At 48.3% G+C, this 21,294-nt stretch overlaps 2 protein-coding genes across 2 annotated transcripts in view; both read left to right on the top strand.

Annotated features, from left to right (window-relative positions):
- Sertad1 (SERTA domain containing 1) overlaps positions 1–21,294 on the top strand; it is a 135,829-nt gene that overhangs the window by 96,634 nt on the left and 17,901 nt on the right. The window lies entirely within an intron of this gene.
- Positions 1,049–15,643, top strand: Blvrb (biliverdin reductase B). The gene is made up of 5 exons (XM_051206945.1): positions 1,049–1,229; positions 11,958–12,122; positions 12,262–12,351; positions 13,549–13,677; positions 15,399–15,643. Exons 1-5 carry the CDS (start codon positions 1,151–1,153, stop codon positions 15,554–15,556), a joined length of 621 nt encoding a protein of 206 aa, XP_051062902.1. The 5' UTR covers positions 1,049–1,150; the 3' UTR covers positions 15,557–15,643.

Below are 21,294 nucleotides of genomic sequence, written 5' to 3'. Positions count from 1 at the left end.
CAGTTAAGGTCAGGGCCACCAATGCTGTCTGTCACACGCAGTCACCTATACAGGGCAACGTGCCCTGCAGGGTCACAACACTATGACACACTCATATACGAGGCCACGGCCGCCAATGTGGTCACACATGTCTCGCAGCGTCTACACTCCCAAGTTGTCACAGTGTCTACACTCATACAGCACAAAGCTCACAACCACACGGTCTTACACACTTGAAATGTCACACTAGTTCCAAGGCACAGGATGACACGCCCTGTGTCGCTACACACCCACATATCAGGCACTCACACACGCACTCAGGGTAAAGAATCGCGGTAACCGTCATACACACCCACACAGAACACAAACCGTCTCAATCTGAAAGTGTCGCACTCCATTACACCTCACCTCACACACACCTCACACTCACACCACATCACATAGGCTGACTGAGTATCACCCCACAGTATCACCCCACAGTCTCCAAAGGAATGGGACAGGATGCCGCCCACAACCGTGCTGTCCCTGTGGTCCTTGAGGGTCACACAGGTACAGAATCACACACACACTCACACACCGCGCGCGTGCACACACATACTCACACACGCGCATACACACATACTCACACATGCGCGCACTCACACACAGGCACTCACACACACACACACAGAGGCCCTCACACACAAGCACACACACACACACACACGCACTCACACACACACATACACCTCTTCCTCGTTGGGAGGAGGCTCTGGTAGAGGCCAGCACCTAACTTCTGAGCCTAAGCGTAGGGAAAGGGGGCGTGAGTAAGGAGCGTGCAGTGGGCGTGGTTCCCCGCTAGGCCCCACCCTGTCCCACCCACTAAGGGTTGAGCGCTGAGTGACAAATGGCTCTAGCTCGCCCACTCCCTTCCCCAGAGGGGGCGTGGCCTCCACTTCTAAGAGCCTATCGGAGAAGATCGTCTGAAAACTGCAACCTGACTCCTGTTCCGCCCACTCGCGCTCTTCCCGGCGTGGGGCGTGGTCAACTCAGTCCCGCCCTTTGAACCCCAAAAGGAGGGCCCCGCCCCCTCCCTCTGCCCGGAGGAGGGCAGAACGCGCGCTACCTTGCAGCCACTGGGTTCCCGCGCGTCCTCGGAGTTCTCAGCCGTTCGGCCCCAGGATCCCGCAGCATGACTGTCAAGAAGATCGCGATCTTCGGTGCAACCGGCAGGACCGGGCTCACCACGTTGGCCCAGGCGGTGCAAGCAGGCAGGAACCGGGACGGGTGGGGAAGTCCTCAGCACCCGGGCGGAGCGCTGGGAAAGATCGTCCTGGGGCCGGGCGGAGGACACTTGTGACCGTGTGTGTCCCAGCCTGTGGTCACGGGGGCAGAAATAGAGGGCTCTGAGATTCAGTGTTTGTATAAGTCAAAAGCGTAGAAATTAACCGTGGGAACCTGGAGGACTCCTCTGACAGTTATATGTTAGCCAGGGGCTCTTATGAAACGCGTTTGTGACTGTGGTGGTGGTCCTAGTTAGCACACCCTGAAAGGGTTTTCTGAACCAGCACCAGCTTGGCGCCGGGACAGCAGAGCCATCTCCCTGCACGTGTTAAGGCCTGGTGGCCCTCATTTGGAATGCGAACTAGTATTACCCCACTTGACAGATAAGAAAACTGAGGCTGAGAGAATGACTTGCAGGTACGTGGCTGTGTTGGGATTTGAATCGGGTTCGTGCTCTTACGCACCAATTAAAATAAAAAAAGTTTAGTTACTAGAACAGAAAATCGAAAAGGTTAGGCAGCTATTACTGCAAACATAGGCTGGAAGAGAGTGTCAAGAGAGTGACAGCCTTGGAAGAGAAGCAGCCTTGGAATGGTCAGTGAGCTAAAACTTTGTTACTGTCCCGAGAAAGGGACGCCCCAGCTTCCCCCTGGCCCCTCAAGTCTAGAAGTTAACTCAAGACCAGGCCTGAAAATTCCAGATAAAGGGCCACACCCTTGCTAGTCTTGGCGATTCTTAAGATATTGACTATCAGAGAGCCCCAAAAGGGTGGAGGCCACCAGAAACCCTGTCTCCGCTGATTCCCGGTCCAGCTCTTGGCGAGGCTGTATCTAGAAGTTTCTTTTCCTCAGGGGCCGTCCTCGCCAGTGACTTAGCGAGGATCTTAATTCAAGGCAAAGGAGAGAGCCCTGGCCTCCCAGTGAAAACCGGTTTGTGTCTGACTGTAGCAGTGTAGTAGTTAGTGTGCACCCAGCACTGCGGAGGCAGAGGTAGGTTGGGGCTCAGGAGTTCAAAGTCATCCTCGGCTACAATGCGAGTTCAAGGCCATCATGGACTACCTGAGACCCATCCCCCACCCCCACCCCCACCCCGTCTCAAAACAACGAAACCAAAGTAAGCTGCTGATAAATCATTTCTAAGGAGGAAGAGGGAAGGGAATAGAGAAGTGCTGAGTCACCATGAATTTGTGGATTATCCTGTTAATCCCCAATACCACTGTTTACCGCTGGCTCACCCTGCTGGTCATATATGGAACTGCAACAAGAATTCGAGGAGGCTGGGCCTTCTCCCCCAGTGGCTCAGAAAGTCCTCTGGGGCCTGGTGCAGTAGGACCCATTGCCTAGCATGCTCAAGGCCCTGTGCACCATCCCAGCATAACCAAGGAAAACATGTGGCCAGGAAGGGCTTGAGTGACTTGAGAGTTTTATTTCCTCGGTGTCATTTCATAGGGTCTAGGGTCTGACTAACATGGATTCTGGTTCATTCCGCATATTCAAGCAGCTAGGTCCTTGACACACCACATTGGTGTGGCCAGATGCCTTGTCAGCTACAGTTAGAGACCTAAACCTCTGTAATAAATAAGTAAAAGAAGGAGAGAGAGAGGAAGGAGGGTTAATCAGCACTGAAGTACTAGTTGTAAACCAGAAAGACGGGTAGCTGGGTAAAGGCACCCGACACCATGAGTTGAACTCCCAGAACCCAGATGGTGGAGGCAGAGAACCAACTAGAAAAGCTGAGCTCTGACCCCATACACTCACACAAATAAATAAATAAATGGGCAGAAACAGAGCTTGCTTTGGGGCACTAATTAAACGGAGAAAGTGCTTAGGACCGGGGGCCATGTGTAGTTGTCGGGAAGTGACTAAACCTGGGCCAAGTTAACTCACATTAAAGGTTATAAGCCTGTCTTGAATTCTTCGCTGGCTTTTTCCACCCACTGTGTGGTCATGGCTAGTTACCTAAACTTGCCTCAGTTCACCCATCTTCAAAGCAGGCCTGATAATAATCGCTACTTTGTAGAACTGTTACAATGTAATACTTCTCAAAGTAGGGGTCTTGGTGAGTTTCAATTGGTCACAAAGAATCAAAATGTATCCAGTTGAGTAGATAAGACCGAGCCTAGCAGCCAGGCCCAACCACCTGTCCTCATAAGGATAGCTAGTGAGAAGAATTTATATTCTCCCCTACTCTGGTCCATCTTTCAAGGTCTTGACAAAAGGTTTGAGTTTAAATTGAAGCCAAAGAGGCATCTGTAAGCAATCAGGCCTGGTCAAGATGTGGTCATCACCAGCATCATCGTGTTGACCCCTGTGTTCCGCAAGGGTGTCTAACCAGTAGTCAGAACTATGAGATCTCGCCATCTTCTGCAACCCCCTCCCCCCTCCCCCCAGATTCCTACTCCTGCCAGCATGAGACATTTAGGGAAGCTGCAGTTTCTTGGGGTCCATTCGTTGTTCTGAGCTTTCTGATTAATGCCTACATTCCGCCTGGGATAGTTACAGCATGCCAGATGTTGGTTTGATGTGTGGACTGGGTTAGGCAGCGAAAAAGCTTAAAAGTGAATGAACTTTGCAACTTACTCTCAAACAGAAAGAGTTGTACGAGTATATTTCTATGCAAATATGTAATTCTGCAGGTCATATATTATGTATATAATTAAAAGGGGGAAGCAAGTTGGGGGAATCTTACAACTTCTCTATAGCTGAGTTTTTTTAAAAATAAAAACTTAACAGAATGCCTGGCCAGATGTTTCACACCTGTATTCCTAGCACTCAGGAGGCAGACAAGAGGAATACAACAGGTTTGAGGCCAGCCTGAGCTATATAGTGAGTTCTATGCTAGTCTGGGCTATGGAGTAACATCCTGCCAAATAAATAAATACAAAAATAAAAACACTGAATGTGTTTGGTAGATAATAGCTGTGTCATTCTTTTTTTTTAATGTAAATATATTTGGGGGGGCTGCATGAATCTCTGTGCATTACTTTCATGCCTGCCTGGTGCCCATGGAGGCCAGACAAGGGAGCCAGGTCTCCTGAAATTAGAGTTGTAAACAGTTTGGTTTTGGTTTTTGGAAACAGAGTTTCTCTGTGTAACTGCCCTGGCTGTCCTAGAACTCACTCTGTAGACCAGGCTGGCCTCGAACTCACAGAGATCCACCGCCTCTGCCTCCAGAGTGCTAGGGTTAAAGGTGTGCGCCACAACTGCCCAGCAAGAAGTTATAGACAGTTGTGAGCCACCACATGGGTCCTAGGAGTCAAACCTGCCTCCTCGGGCTAGAAAAATGGCTCAGCGGTTAAGAGCAGTAGCTGCTCTTCCAGAGGTTCTGAGTTCAATTCCCATAAAGACAGGTCACTCATATACATAGAATAAAATAGATAAATGTAAAAAACAAACAAACAAAAAAACCCAAACCAGCTCCTCTGGCTGAGTAGCAAGTACTCTTAACCACTGACCCATCTCACCAGCCTCTGTATGCGGCTCTTTTAATTTCAACATGAATTGTGTGGTGCCTGTTTTTGTTGGTCTGAGACATTGCCTCACCTTGTAACCCCAGCTGGCCTGGAACTCCCTGTGTAAACCAGGCTGGCCTGGAACTCAGGTACCCGCCTGCCTCCTGCCTGCTGGGTTTAAAAGTTGAGCAGCAGAAGCTGCTGTCTAGGCAACTAATGAGCTGCATGAGGCTCCTTATCCAGGGACCACAGGGCCATCTTGAAACCCAGGTGCATGGGTGGCAGGGACTTTGAGCGTGGGTTTGCGAAGGAAATGGAAGTGAGTGTGAGCCCTGGAACTGCAAGGCTCTCAGCTTTCTCTCGGTCAGTAGAGTCATGATGGAGGAAAGAAAAGTGATCCAAAGGAGAGGGTGGAAGGGGTCTGAGGCACAGAGCACACATGTGCAAAGGCCGGGAGGCAGGAAACAGTGAGGTAAACTGAGGAACGAGGAGGAGGACAGCAGGTGAAATGATGGTGACTCTGAGAGGAGCAGCCAGAGCCAGCGGGGCCTAGAAAGCCTGTCCTGCACAGTGTGCAAGACACAGCAGGGCTAGGAAGGACCTGGGGACGGAGATGCTGCTGTCTGGATTGAGGATTCCAAAGGGGCAGGGCAGTGCAGGGCCCAGAATCCAGGGGAGACCCAGGCAGAGGGAGTCCTTATAGGAGATTAAATCCTGAGGTGATTAAAAGGCATAGCAAGTCATTCCTGGTGGGCTCAGCCCAGTAGTTAAGAGGCAGAGACAGGAGGATTGCTATAAATTCAAGGCCAGCCTGAGCTACATGGTGAATCTCAGTCCAGAATAAGCTACAATGTGAGATCCAGTCTTAAAGTAATAATAACAACAACAATAATGATGATGAAATTTTAAAAATATTAAAACTAGAGTTGGGTGTTTGGTGGCGCATGCCTTTAATCCCAGCACTCAGGAGGCAGAGGCAGGTAGATCTCTGTGAGTTTGAGGCCAGCCTGGTCTACAGAGCCAGTTCCAGAACAGCCTCCAAAGTTACAGAGAAACCCTACTCAGAATGAATGAATGAATGAATGAATAAATAAATAAATACAGCTGGAGTCTGAAAGATGGCTCAGTGGTTAATAGTCTTTGCTACTCTTGTAGAAGACCCAACTATAATTCCAGCACCCAGTTACAGGCAACCTGTAACTCCAGCACCTCTGACCCCCATGAGCATCTGCCCTCAGATGTGCCTCACGAACACACACACCACACAACCACACACACCCACACACACACCCCACACACACACCCACATACACACAACCCCACACACATATACACCACACACACACACATATACACCACACACACACAACCACACACATATACACCACACAACCATACACACCCACAACCACACACACACACAACCACACACACCACACACACATATACACCACACACACACAACCGCACACACAACCACACACATATACACCACACAACCACACACACCACACACACAACCACACACATATACACCACACATACACACACACCACACACACACAACCACACACACCACACACACACAACCACACACACACACCCACAACCACACACACACAACCACACACATATACACCACACAACCATACACACCCACAACCACACACACACACCACACACACACAACCACACACATACACACCCACAACCACACACACACACCACACACACACACACACACACACAACCACACATACACACACACCACACACACACCAAAAAGGAAACCAAAAGATTAGCAAATAAAATCTTTTTTTAAATGAGTTACAAGTAAGCACCGGGCAGTGGTGGAGCTCATCTTTAGTCCCAGCATTCAGGAGGCAGAGGCAGGCGGATCTCTGTGAGTTTGAGGCCAGCCTGATCTACAGAGCGAGTTCCAGGACAGGCTCCAAAGCCACAGAGAAACACTGTTTCAGGGGAAAAAAAAAAGTGAGCATGGTGATGAAAAGCTGTAATCCCAGTGTTCTGGATGTGGGAGCAAGAGACCAGGACGTGCCATAGTTACCTCTACAATGAGTTCAAGGCCCATCTGGGCCATGAAGCTATGTCTCAAAAATAAATAAATAAACAAACATAAATATGAAAGGCTAATGACAAAAACAATCATTAAACATGAATATGCAAAGCATAACAACAATAGAAACAATCATTGCTTCTTTCAAGGCTGGAACTTTGGATGGATTTGTTTTAGTGCGCCTTGGTTTTTATGAAGTTTTTGTCCTTGTGGTTTTTCTGTGCAGGGTTCAAATCCAGGGCCTTGTATGTATAAGCATGTTATGGCTGAGATCCTATGACTTTATTTCTATATTTAAGGCTTTTTTAATGTTCTTTTTTTTTAGCTTGTGTCTTTATAAGATTTCTTTGGGTTTTTTTGTTTGTTTGTTTATTTGTTATTGTTTTGTTTTGAGATAAGGTCTCACCATGTAGCTCTGGCTAACCTGGAATTCACTATGTAGACCAGGCTGGGCTATCTGCCTCCTGAGTTTTGGAATTAAAGGTGTGTACAACCACACGAGGCTCTTTTTAGTTTTTTGTTCGTTTGGCTGGTTGGTTGCTTTCTTGTTGTTATTGTTGTTTTGTTTTTCATAACAGGCTTTCTCTGTGTAGCCCTGGCTGTCCTGGAACTCACTCTGTAAACCAGGCTGGCCTCGAACTCACAGAGATTTGCTTGCCTGTTTCCCAAGTGCTTGGATTAAAGACATGTGCCACCACCACCTGGCTCTTTTTAGTGTGTCTGTGTGTGGGTACGTGGGAGTCATTACAGGGGCCAGAGTTGTCAGCTCTCTGGAGCTGGAGTTACAGCTGTGAGCCACCTGATGTGGATGCAAGGAACTGAACTCTGGTCCACTTACCTAAGAGCAACCAGTGCTCTTAACCACTGAGCCATCTCTCCAGGGTCTCACTCCTTAGCCCAGGCTGGCTTCCAGCTCCCAATCACTGGGCCTCAGCTTCCAGTGCTGGTTACCACACCCAGTGTGACTGGGTTTCTTTCGCTTGGTCATGTATACATTTTTTTTCCTTTCCTTCCTCAAACTGTTCGAGCATGCGTCAGTATCTCCTTTGTTTTTATTTGCCAAATGGTCCTGCTGCATTGTACAGGTTTATCCATTAAACAGTTGGCAGATGATTTGGAGACTACTACAGTGACTAATGCCTGCAAAAGTTTTGGGTTGAAAACATGTTTTCCATTCCCATCCAGTCTGTTATCTGATAGTAGAATTGCTGGCTCACATGGCTAGGCTGTGCATAACCTTTTGAAGACCTGCCAGGATGTTCTCAAAGCCAAAACATCATTTTGTTTTGTTTTGTTTCTATGAGTAGAATAGAGGCCTGCATGTTTGCCTCTGTGAGGGTTAGGGTCCCCTGGAACTAGAGTTACAGACAGGTGTGAGCTGCCATGTGGGTGCTGGGAATTGAACCTGGGTCCCCTGGAAGAGCAGTCAGTGCTCTTAACTGCTAAGCCATCTCTCCAACCCCTAAACACGATGATTTAGTGTTATCCTTGGGACTGCATGAGTGAGGTGTCCCCGCACCAGCATGCCAACCATATACACCAGCCTTTTCCAATACATCGTCATCTCGATAGGGTTTCTCTTTGTAGCCCTGACTGTCCTGGAACTTTCTCGTAGACCAGGCCGGCTTCAAACTCACAAAGATCCGCGTGCCTCTGCCTCCCCTGGAATTAAAGGCGAGCACCACCACTGCCACGGCCAGCTTCCTTTCATTTTTAACCTTGTGTGTGGGAGGGAGTGTGGTTAAGTGTGTGGGGCGGGTGCATATTTGCGTGGAGACCTGTCATTCTTCAGGAGCCTTCCACCATGCTTTTGGCTTTGTTTCTGTTCTTGAGACAGGGTCTCTCACTGGGACACTGAGCAGGCTGGTCTGGCCAGCTCTCAGGGCCCTGGGATCCACCTGACTCTGCCTCCCAGCACTGAGATTACAAGTATACCTCACTGTGTGCCTTTTGTTTTCAAGTATCCCAGTGTGACCGATCAAATCCACTCCCAGTTCCTGCCTCTCACTCCTGACTTTTTACACGGAGTCTAGGTGTAGAATTCACGCTTGTGTAGAATTCTCCCGCGGGGCTGCTTGGGAGACTCGGGAGGCTTGACTCAGCAAGATTGCTCCGGTCCAGGCTTTCTGGGCTAGGCTGATCCCGTGTTCACACTAAGTTTGGCATCAATATGGTGACTTCCTGAGAGCTGGGGACCACCCAGCCCAGGTTGGAAACAGCAGGTCAAAACTCCAGTGAGGATCTGTAGTGGAATGGCGCCTGTGACTAACCATTGTGCTGCAGTCTGGACAACATAGTGAGACTCTGTCTTCTTATTTTCTTCATGTTAGTGTCCTTGGAAGCACCAAAGATTTGGGGATTTTTGTTTATTTGAAGCAAGGTCTCAGCATGTAGAGCAGGCTGGCCCAAAGCTCACTGAATTCCAAGTGTTGAGAGTAAAAGTGGCTGCCACGCCCGCTAGTGCAAAGCTTGCCATTTGGATGAAGTCCTATTTGTTTGTTTTGGCCTTTGCTCCTGCCTTTGATGTCAAAGCTAAGAAACCACCTTCTAACCTGCGGTCAGCAAGATGTATTCTTATATTTTCTTCCAATAACTTTATAATCTTTTCTTATGTTTATTTATGTCTTTGACCATTTGGGTTAACGCTTATAATGACAATACCCTTTTTACATTGTGTGTGTTGGGGGGGCGGTGCCTGAGTATGGAGGTCAGGAGATCAGCTTGAGGGAGTTAGTTCTCTCCTTCTACCATGAGGTCCCCAGGAATAGAACTCAGGTGCTCAGGCTCCGCAGCAACCACCTTTGCTGGCTGAGCCACCTCACCAGCCCTTGGGTTAATTTTTGTGTAAGTTGGGAAGTAGGGATCCTGCGGCTTTTACATTCAATGCCCTAGTACCATATTCAAACTATTCTTTTTGTTTTTATTTGGGACAAGGATCTCTGTAACCCAGGACTGCCCGAATTCAGAGTTGTCCTTGGCTATATAGTGAGTTTGGGGCCAGCCTGGGCTGCATGAGAACCAGGGTGGGGAGGCTGAAAGAGAGAGGGAAAAGGAGAGAGGTAGAAAGGGGGAGAGGGAGAGAGAGGAAGCAGCAACATGTAGAGAATAAGATTGCCGGCACTTTATGAATGTTCCAAGCCCAGAGTCGCAAAGCTAGCTCCCAGGTAGGACTGGGGTCCTAAGAAACCAGGGTAGCTTTAAGGACTCAAGAAGTGAATATGTGCAAAGTGTTTGGAATCTGGGACATAGTGTGTGTTAATTCTCCAAATGCCATTTCTAGTCCCGTGTGCTGTTGTAGGCCTGTCTTTCCAGCTACCCAGGAGGCTGAGGCAGGTGATCTTAAGTTTCAAGCCAGCCTGAGCAACTTAATGAGATTCAAAATGAAAAAAGTGAGCTGTGGCTGGGCGGTGGTGGTACACCACTGGGAGGCAGAGGCAGGCAGATGTCTGTGAGTTCAAGGCCAGCCTGGGGTACAGAGTTCCAGGACAGGCTCCAAAACCATACAGAGAAACGCTGTCTCAGAAAACCAAAAACAATAAAAAGCCAGTGAGGTGTGGGTATAGCTTCGTTGGTAGAATGCCTACCTAACATGCGTGAGGCCCTGGGCTCCATCCCCAGCACCTCCTGCTACCAGGCTTGAGAGCAAGTGCTATCTATAATCCTAACACTTGGGAGGTGGAGTCAGGAGGATGAGGAGTCCAAGGCCAGGCTAGAACACATGAGACCCTGCCTCAACAAATAAATGAATACAAGATGAAATTTCAAAGGGTGTGAGGACACATCGCTCAGTGTGAAGCTGTTTAACCTTAGAGACTCTAGACTCTCGCCCCAGAGGTATTCAGCAGCAGCATCTTCATCATTGTCCCAGAGTGTAAAACTCTCCCATCACCGTTGGTGTAACTGGTGTTGGCAGCTATCTAGAGGAAAGAAACTCTTCTGATGGGGGATGTCCTTCTTGGTTAGTGAATAAAACCCTGTTCGGCCAATGAGGTAGGAAGACAGGCAGGTCTAGGAGACAAGGAGAATTCTAGGAAAGGTAGGCAGAGGGAGCCCGCCACACAGAGCTGTGATGCTGCCGAAGGAGTAACAACGTGCCAGGGCATTACCGGGTAAGCCACAGCCTCGTGGCAGAACATAGATTGATAGAAATGGGCTAATGATTAAGGCAGAGCTAGTCAATAAGAAGCCCTAGGCATCAGCCAACAGTTTCATAATTAATAGTTGTGTTTATTTGAGACTGAGCCGGGCAGTGGGACCAGCCATGACAAAGAACCTTTTGTAACACTCTTTATGTATCTTCTTCAGAGTAAGGGACCAATCCCTGCAACCGACCCAGACAGCTGTTAACAGTGATGGACGAGCTTCCATTGTCCTGGTCATTGTCCGTGCAAATATTTTATTTATTTGATGACCTTTAATTATTTGTCATCAGTTTTTGGTTTTTTTGGGTTTTGTTGTTGTTGCTGTTTTTCTCAAAGCAAGGGATGGAACCCAAACCTCATTGGTACTAGATAAGCACACTGAGCCACGCCCCCAGCCCCTCACTGGGGGATTCTAGGCAGGGGCTCCACCACTGAGCCACGCCCCCAGCCCCTCACTGGAGGATTCTAGGCAGGGGCTCCACCACTGAGCCACGCCCCCAGCCCCTCACTGGGAGACTCTAGGTGAGGGCCACTGAGGCATACCTCCAGCCTCCCCTCAACTCTTTTTTTCAAAGTTTTGTTTTGGACATAGTCTCACTACTTGCCTAGAACTTTCTGTCCCTGTGCCTCAGCCTTCTGAGTAGCTGAATCGCTGCCCTTTGAAACCACAGGGGCTCCTCAGACTCTCTCGTGAGCACTAGAGATACCCTTGGCAAAGGGAGGGAACTAATACCGATTTCATTTAGTCTTAGGGAATTTGGTTCTTCACTTTCCTGCAGAACCATGCATATATTGGGGAATATAGCAGATGTGATATGCCAGGGTTTAACCATTTCCCTGCTGGAGCATGGGGAAGTCTAGTCAGGGATAGCCTCGTGGAGACCCACATTCGGAGTGTTTTGAGCTAGGGTGAGAGCATTGCCCTGTTTCAGAGCTAGCTAGTATCAACTGTTAGTTTGACCCTTGATGTCCATTACCTCAGAATAGGATTTGAGGGTTCACCCACCAGCCCGCTGACCTGCTTTCTACTCCTCTCTGCCCACAGGTTATGAGGTGACAGTACTGGTTCGCAATTCCAGCAAGCTGCCATCAGAGGGGCCCCAGCCAGCCCATGTGGTGGTGGGAGATGTTCTGCAGGCGGCTGATGTGGACAAGGCCGTGGCTGGGCAGGACGCTGTCATCGTACTGCTGGGCACCGGCAACGATCTCAGTACTGAGCCTCCCCTTTGCCCTCGGCCCCTCCCTGCTCCTCGGCCTCCAGCACCACCCCCGCCCCCGCCCCCGGCCCCACCCTTGCCGCCGCCGCCACCGCCACCTGCCAGTGACAGCCACTCTCTGTCCCCTCTAAGGTCCCACTACAGTAATGTCCGAGGGCACCCGGAACATTGTGACAGCCATGAAGGCGCATGGAGTGGACAAGGTCGTGGCCTGCACCTCGGGTGGGTGGTGGGGTCATGGAAGTGGGGCTGAACTGGGAAGGGGGTGAGTACTGAACAAACACCCCCCCAGTCCTCTGATTAGAGCCATCCCAAGTTACCGTACACCTATTACACACCAACCGTGAACATAGCAGTGTGCCCCGGATTCTGTACCCACAGGGCTCACAGATAAAAGTGAGATGACAAGCAGATCTATGAATGAACTGACATCCCAGATGGGCAGAGCCAGGACAGAAAAGGCACTGCAGAGAGATCAGGGTTGGGAGTGGACAAGTCAGGGAAGAAAATGGGAGGCAAGAAGTGGGAGATGCCTCACAGAGAATGTGATATAGGTCTGGTGTACACCAACTTGCTGCTCTCCCCAGTTATGGTGAGACAGACATTAAACACAAGTTACTGAAGGGCTGAGATATAGCTCAGTCATAGAGCCCTTGCCTAGAATCCCCCAGTGAGGGGCTGGGGGCGTGGCTCAGTGGTAGAGCCCCTGCCTAGAATCCCCCAGTGAGGGGCTGGAGGTGTGGCTCAGTGGTAGAGCTCTGTCTGGCATGTATAAAGTTCTAGGTTCCATCCTTAGCACTGAAGGAATCCTCAGTAACCCAAAAGGAATCTATAGCAATCAATGCTAACAGCACCTGAATAAAAATCTAGGTGTAGCCTTATTCCTGTAATCTTAGCTCTAGGCAGGTAGAAAGAGAAGGATCCCCTGGTCTGCTTGTCTGTAGTCTAGACAAATTGGCGAGCTCCAGATTCAATGGGGGACTGTCTCAAAAAAGAAGACGGAGAACACTTGAGGAAGGAACCCAACATCACCTCTGTCCTTCACACACAGTGCGCACGCATGCGCGTATAGCACACATACAAACGTTTAAATTCGTTTTTACAGTTGTTTGTTGTGTGTGTGTGGGGGTGGATATCGGGGTCAGAGGACAACTTGGTCAGAGTCGTTTCTCTTCTTTCACCTCGTAGATTGTGACCACAAACTGGGGTTGTCAGGCTGGGGAGCGGAGAAGAGGTTACTAAGGGCGGGTGGCTGGGGGAGAAGAGATCAGATGTAGAATGACTGGGCCTCCAACTTCTCAGAGTGGATATAAGACAGGTGGCTGAAGGGACTTGCATTCTGGCGGCTGAGAGGCGATAGCAAGCCACGAATGATTCTTTTCGGCCCAAGCTAACCCTGCTCTGTGTCCATCCCACTAGCCTTCCTGCTGTGGGACCCATCCAAGGTGCCCCCACGCCTGCAGGACGTGACCGATGACCACATACGGATGCATAAGTTGCTGCAAGAGTCCGGCCTGAAATACGTGGCCGTGATGCCCCCACACATAGGTGAGTAGGGTTGGGACCTTGGGACATCACCACCAGCCTGTTTTCCACCTGAGGGCTTGGCTGGGCCTTGCCTGGCTCCTCTAAAACTGTCAGCACTGTACAATGGGTCACGTTCAGGTGCATGGCCACATAAAAGAAAAGTAAGCGTGGGCTGGCACAAAGTCCAGAGATCTGAGTTCAATTCCCGAGAACCACACAGTGAAGACAGGTACCTCCTGAACATGTTTTCCCATCTCCATGTATGAGCCATGCCATGTGACTTCCTCCTCAAAATAAGTAAAGAAAAGTGTAATTGAGAAATCATTTTTTTTTTTTTTCGGGGCTGGAGAGATGGCTCAGCAGTTAAGAGCACTGCCTGCCCTTCCAGAGGACTTGGGATCAATTCCCAGCACCTGTATGGCGCTCACAACTGTCTTTAACTCTAGTTCCAGGGGATCTGACACTCTCACACCAATACACATAAGATAAATAAATTTTTTCAAAAAATACTTTGTAAAAGCGGAAGGAAAGTATGTGATAATCACCTGTAATTCCAGTATTTGAGAGCCAATGCAGGAAATCACTAGCTCTAGAATAGCTTGGGTTTTGAGACTATATTCCAAAAGTCCAAATCATAAAAAAGCAAAGATGTAAATATATTTTCTGTCTTTTCTTGCCTTATTTCACCATCTGCTTTATGTAGCCCAGGCTGTCCTTGAACTCACAGTGTAGCTCAGGATGACTTTGAACTTCTGATCCTCCAGTTTCCACCTCCCACGTGCTAGAATTGCAGCTATTTAGCACCATGCCTGGGTGGCATTTTGTTGTTGCTCTTTTCATTTTATTTCATGTGTGCCTGCAGTATGGCTTTGTACCTAGTACATGCAGTACCTAAGAAGGCCAGAAGGTTTGGATCCCCTGGAACTAGGGTTACAGGTTAAGAGCCACCATGTGGGTTCTGGGAGTTGAAGCTAGGTCCTCTAGAAGAACAACTCGTTCTATTAACTGCTGAGACATCTCTCCAGGCCCTATGCCTGGTTTCTTTGATCTCCTTTCTCTTCTACTATTCTGCTGTCTCTCTGGGAAAAAAAAAATCACCTGAAATGCAGATGTTAAAACATCACCACCTTTTTTTTTTTTAAAGAATTATTTTCATTATTTTTACATACATGTGTATATGTGTGTGTGATGTTATGTTCACACGCTTGCAGAAGCCCACTGAGGCCAGAAGTGAGGATTCTTTTAGTTCTGGAGTTACAGGCTGTCGCAAGATGCCTGACATGGGTGTTGGGAAACAAATTCAATTCCTCTGAAACAGCAGAAACTGAAAATCAAGACTCAGAAGGTGACTCTTGCATGGGGATTGCTGGACTTGTGCACTCAGAAGGTGGCAGGGACCGTGGTGATAAGGAAGCCTTCCCCACAGACACATAAGGATGATCCATCTCCTGCTGTGTCCAGTGCTTTCTCACGCTGGTGCAGCTGGGCTCCCAGGAAGGAGATGCCAGCCATGGTGGTACACATTTACCATCCCAGACCATGTGTTTGAGGCCAGCCTGGGCTACATAGCAAGTCTTGGTCTCCAAACAAAAAAAGTTATTTGTAGAATTAATATGGGGAAGTCCCCACATACACATGCAGCGCACACAAAACTCAATCAATGAAAAAGTTTAAAAGGAGAAGACTGAAAACAAGAAGGATGGCAGGTTCATTCGTTCACTCTGCCTTTCTTTCTCTCACAGGGGATCAGCCACTAACTGGAGCCTATACGGTGACCCTGGACGGACGGGGGCCCTCGAGGGTCATATCCAAGCATGACCTGGGCCACTTCATGCTGCGTTGCCTCACCACCAATGAGTATGATGGACACAACACCTACCCCTCCCACCAGTATGAGTAGGACCCTGGCCCTGGTTGGGAGAATGGCATCCTGAGACATGACAGACATAGAAGGATCAATAAATTTTTAGCCAAGAGCTTCAAAGTATCTCAGAAAACCCAACCGAGATTGTCCTCTCTGGGAATTTGTTCAGGGTCTTACACATGCTGGGTAAAGTCTCTACAGATGAGTAGATTCTTAGATAGGCTCCCTATTGCTGAGACACAACCCAGACTTTAAACTTTCTTTGAAGTACCTTTTGTTTACTTAGGGGTGGGAGAGGCATGTTATGGTGCCTATGTGGAGGGCAGAAGACAAATTGATGGATTCAGGTCCCTCACCACGTGGATCCTGGGAATTGAACTCTGGTTGATAATATTAGCAGCAAGCACATTTGACCCCTGAGCCCTCCTGGCAGCCCTCTTAATTTTTTTTTTTTTTTTTTTTTTTTTTTTTTTTTTTTTTTAATTTGGAGATAAGGTCTTACTGATTTGTCCAGGCTGGCTTTGAACTGTCTATCTGCTTCGGCCTTCAGAGTAGTTAGGAGTGCAGGACTCTCGCCACACTGATAATGTCAGTGTTTCTGTGTTTGCTACTTAGTAGTTCTTCATCCACTTATACAGTAAGAGTTGCTTTTGTTTGTTTATTTCATCTATGCCAAGCCCTGTGTTGGGATCCCATGGGGACCAAGGTAGTCCATGCACCAGCTTTTCTTGCTCTCCTCACAGAGCAGCAGGTGACAGCTCTGGCCCTGCTGTGACAACCCACACTGGCCAGAGTTTCAGAAGCTCAGAGGCTTGGGGCAGACAGAGGGGTCATCTGACACAGTTGAGCAAAAAGGGTTAGACAGTCAGAAAACATATCTCTGATGGTCTTGGGATCTGAGCTACCAGGGGCTTGTAGCAAAACTACAGCTGCAAAGCAGCACCAAAAAAAATAGTTTTACGGTTGGGTTATCACCACAATGTGAGGAACTATTAAAGGGTCAGAGTACTGGAAGGTTGAGAGGCACTGTCTTAGTGGAAGACAATTGTATATCCAACCTGAAGAGAAGGTTCTAGAGTAGGGCAGCATTCCTGGCCAAAGCAATGCAAGACAGAAACTAAACTTTGTCCTTTACAGCTAGTGGCGATGCTACTTGCCAGGCATGTCATCCCAGCACTTGGGAGAGGGAAGCAGGAGGATTGACAGTTCCTGATCAGGTTTTTATTAACAGTAAAATAACAACAACAGTAACAGTAATGATACTGTTACAGTGAAGTAGGCATGGCCAAAACACGGAGGAGGCTGAATTGTAAAAGGCCATTGTGGTAAAGGCTGCACTTAGGGCTGATGAGTTGGCTCAGCAGTTAGGAGTGTTTGCTGCATTCAAACCCTAGGTCTCACATAATAGAAAAAGAGAACAAACTCCTGTAAATTATAAATTGTTCTCTCACTTCAACATATATGGCACAGTGTAATGTAATGAAAACTTACCAAAAAGAAAAAGAAAACAGCCAAACTTTGCTGAACATGGTGCCCTACAGCTATAATCCTAGCACTTGGGATGCTGAGACAGGAGGGTTGGGATAATTCTGAAGCCATCTAGGCTATGTAGTTCCAGACTAGCCTGGATTAAAGGTGAGACTATGTCTCAAAAAGCAAAGAAAAAAAAAAAAAAAAAAACCAAACAAGTTGGGCAGTGGTGGCCCACGCCATTAGTCCCAGCACTTGAGAGGCAGAGGCAGCGGATCTCTGTGAGTTCTAGACTAGCCTGGTCTACAGAGCCAGTTCCAGGGCAGGATCCAAAACCACAGAAAAACCCTGTCTCAGAAAAAAACAAAACAAAAAGTTTTGATTTTACTCACAGATTTTGTGTAAGGACGAAAATGGTGGAGGCATGGGCTCCTGGAGATGTCTAAAAGCAAAACAAGACAAAAAACAAAACAAACAAACAAACAAAGCAAAAAAAAAAAAAACAAGAAAAGAAGGATTGGAGAAATGGCTGCTGTTTTGTGCCACACAGCTCAGGTGGAGGCTTTTTTGTTTGTTTGTTTGTTTTTAATTGGAGGAAGGGAATGTGAAAGAGGGAAGGATGGGGAGAGAGAGAGAGGGAAAGGGATGGGAAAGAGACACGAAATGGGGAAAGCCCATCTCTAAAAAGGAAACAGTGAATGTGCACAGGTGGTGCTCTTAGTGGCTGCAGCTGAGGTCATATCCTGTCAGGTCCGGACCCCAAGGGCAGGCCAGCACAGATGCCTGAGTACTAACAGGCTCGGCCCTTAACAGCACTGTCTGTGCTTCCAAAGAGCCTGGGTTTGATTCCTAGCACCCATGTGGAGGCTCACAACCTTCTGAAGTTCAGTTCCAGGAGATGCAATGTCCTCTATGCACACCAGACATAAGACACAGGTGACCTGACACTGATACACATAAAACTTTTAAATTAAAATTTAATTGAAAAGCTGAGTATGGTCAGGCACCGCCTTAATCCCAACACTTAGGAGGCAGAGTTCAGGCAGATCTCTCTGAGTTCAAGGCCAGCCTGGTCCGCTGAGCGAGTTCCAGGACAGCATGGAGAAACCCTGTTTCAAAAAACAAAATGAAAATAGGAAAAGAGGTGGGAATGTAGCTCAGTGATAGAGTGATTGCCTATCACAAACAAAACCCTGGTTTAAAAAAAAATGAAATCACTCCTCCCAGGAAACTTATTAACGCGCGCGCGCGCGCGCACGCGCACACGCACGCGCACACGCACACACACACACACACACAGCACAAACACTGCCTGATCCTAACTGAGTCTCTCTTTGGGAATCTACTGCCTTCTATTGTTCCCCTGAGTATTTCTGTCATGCCTGGGAGAGCCACTCCCAAGTCCTTCCTCTTCCCATCTACCCACATATTGCCCTCAACCCCCATCTCTGCGCTTCCCCTGGGGGAATCCTCTTGAGTCCCACACCGTCAAGGCCAGGAAGACTGAAGACAGTTTGGAACCCAGGAGACCTGCCTGGTCTGCTCTCAGTGAAAACTTACACCGCTGGCCTTTACACTTTTACCTATGAGGGCTTTCAGAAGAGGGATGTGGGTTTTGCTGTTGGTTTGTTTTAAATGGTATTTGTTTGTTTGTTAGGTGTGCCTGCACTCAAGTGCATATGCGCATAGTGGTCAAAGAACTTCTGTCATGTAGGTCCCAGGGATTGAACTCGGTCGTCAGGCTTAGTGACAAATACCCTTACCCACCAAATTACCTTGCTGGCCCACAACAGTGGTTTGGTTTTGTTTCTGCCATCACAATTTCTCTTTCTGTACATTGCCTGAGCATTTAACAAATTCCACGGGATACTTGCCCTATGCCCAGCACTCAGGGGAGACTACAGATCAAGATCACCTTAGACTGTGTCCTCGTGGGGGCAGGCAGAGGATCAAGGTTTGGTAGGAAGAGGTACAAGAGACAACTGCCTGGAACTCCAGTTAGAAGGGAATCTAACATCTGGAACTCCAGTTAGAAGGGAATCTAACATCTGGAACTCCAGTTAGAAGGGAATCTAACATCTGGCCTCTTCAAACACTACACGCATGTGGTACGCAGACATATATGCAAGCAAAGCACTCGTGCACACAAAATTACAATGAATAAATGTAAGGAAATTAAGCCAGGAGGTGGTGGCACACACCTATGATCCCAGCACTCCAGAGGCAGAGGCAGGTGGATCTCTGTGAGTTCCAGGACAGGCAGGGCTGTTACACAGAGAAAACCTGTCTTGAAAGAAAGGAAGAAAGGAAGGAGAGAGAGAAACAGAGAAAATGATGACAAAAAAGATCCAGGCTGGGTATAACATTGAACTACTGAAAGCCCAGAACTTGAGTGGTGGGTGAAGGATGAGAAGCTCAAAGCCATCTGCGTATGCAGGCAGAGTTCTGGGGATGTAGAGATAGCTCAGTGAGTAAAGGTACTTGCCACCAAGCCTGATGACCTGAGTCCCACATGGTAGACCCTCCCTCACATTGTCCTTTGACCTCTACATGCTTGTCATGGTACACATAAACCCAACATAAACAAATAAAATGTTAAAAATAAGTAGGAAGTTCCTAAGCTACATGAGAGACACCGACTCAAAAGCAAAATCAAAGAGATGGCTGGTTCTATGGTTAAGAGCCTTGGTTTGGTTCCCGGAGCCTACATGGAGCTCACAGCTGTCAATAACTCTAACCCCAGGGGATCTGATACCCTCTCACTTCTGCCAGCACCACACACACACACAGTGCACACACATACATCTGATAAAATGCTCACACACATAAAACTTAAAAAAAAAAAAAAGCAAAACCCAGGGGCTGGAGAGATGGCTCAGCAGTTGCAGTTAAGAGCTCTGGCTGCTCTTCCAGAGGACCCGGGTTCAATTGTTCAGTTCTCAGCACCCACATTTACATGCAGGCAAAACACAAAAGCACATTAAAAAAAAAAAAAAGCGAAATGAGCTGTGGCTGCACAGGCCTTTAATCTCAGCACTTGGTGGACAGAGGCAAGCGGATCTCTGAGTTTGAGGTCAGCCTGGTCTACAGAGTGACTTCCAGGACAGCCAGGCAGCCAGAGCTACACAGAAAAACCCTGTCTTGAACACCGCCCCCCCCAAAAAAAAAAAGAAAAGAAAGAAAAATCACAAGAGTCAGAATCTTGCAGTCTTACTGCTGAAAGTTTGCTATGAACTTACTTGCCTTGCATTGATTGGACTCTTAAGATAAGGTAAGGACAAAAAAGTCGCATATTTATGTCTTAAAAGGTATTGGAGCCATTTTAGAAACACTGATAGCAAGCCAGACAAGATGGTGAAAGCCTAAATCCTACTCATTGAAGACTAAAGCAGGAGGATACAGAATTCCTGGGCAGCCTAGGTTACGTAGCAAAAGTCTGTCTCGGAAAACAAACAAAAAATGACTGGGGAAGTAGCTCAGAAGTAGAGTGCTTTGGCTAGCAGTAGCTCGGCTCCGTGTTCCCTCCCCAACACCACGAAAACGAAACAAAAGGGGAATTTTATGGGTCTGGAGGGGCACACCTGCAACTCCAGGACTGAGGAGATGGACGCAGGAGGATTAGAATTTCAAGGCCAGCACTGTCCACAACACGAGTCTAGCCGGGACCACAGAAGACTGTCTCAAAATAAAACGAAACCTGAAAATGAATCCTACAGAACAGGAAGGAACGCGCCACAGGCCAGATAGTGAAGAGCAAACTAACCCCTTCACTCTGAGACCATGTCACAAAATAGATAAATACAAATCGAAAAATCTTAGGTGTTTATAGCTCAGTCCTACGGTGCTTGTCCAGAATACTCCAGTATTCAATCCCCAAACCCAAAAAATAAGTTTTGAGTTTATCCCGAGAGCTGCGAGGAGCGGCGAAGAGTGAGCAGCAAGAGGCAGACAATATGAGAAAGGATGGAGTAGCCTAGGATCCAGGAGGTCCCACCAAACCAGCAGCAGACCCCTCAAATCTAAGCACGGACTGCGCCTACGGAACGGGCTGGGGGTGGGGAGGCAGAACGAAGCCAGCTCAGGGGCGGGGCTGCGGTCGTCCAGGTAACGCAAGCCGCATCGCACTATTGGCTGATATTTAGTGCGTCAGTCCCTGTCCCCCGCCCTCCGCTTAGCCCTAGCCTTCAGAACTCTGGGGGCGTGGCCTCCGCCAGCTGCCCAGCCTGCAAAACCGCAAGGGAGGGGAGAGTGGTGGCACCCGGTCTGGCCCCGCACCGGGGTCTGGCCTTGGTGTAAGCGACCTG

The sequence above is a fragment of the Phodopus roborovskii genome, unplaced genomic scaffold, assembly GCF_943737965.1.
Source record: "Phodopus roborovskii unplaced genomic scaffold, PHOROB, whole genome shotgun sequence".
Lineage (NCBI taxonomy): Eukaryota > Metazoa > Chordata > Mammalia > Rodentia > Cricetidae > Phodopus > Phodopus roborovskii.
This window is presented reverse-complemented; position numbering and strand designations above follow the sequence as displayed.

Coding starts and splice junctions, on each gene's coding strand:
- Blvrb (XM_051206945.1), top strand. CDS start 1,151: ATGACTGTCAAGAAGATCGCGATCTTCGGTGCAACCGGCAGGACCGGG. Junction 12,123..12,261: donor GGGCACCGGCAACGATCTCA/GTACTGAGCCTC, acceptor GTCCCCTCTAAG/GTCCCACTACAGTAATGTCC. Junction 12,352..13,548: donor GGTCGTGGCCTGCACCTCGG/GTGGGTGGTGGG, acceptor CCATCCCACTAG/CCTTCCTGCTGTGGGACCCA.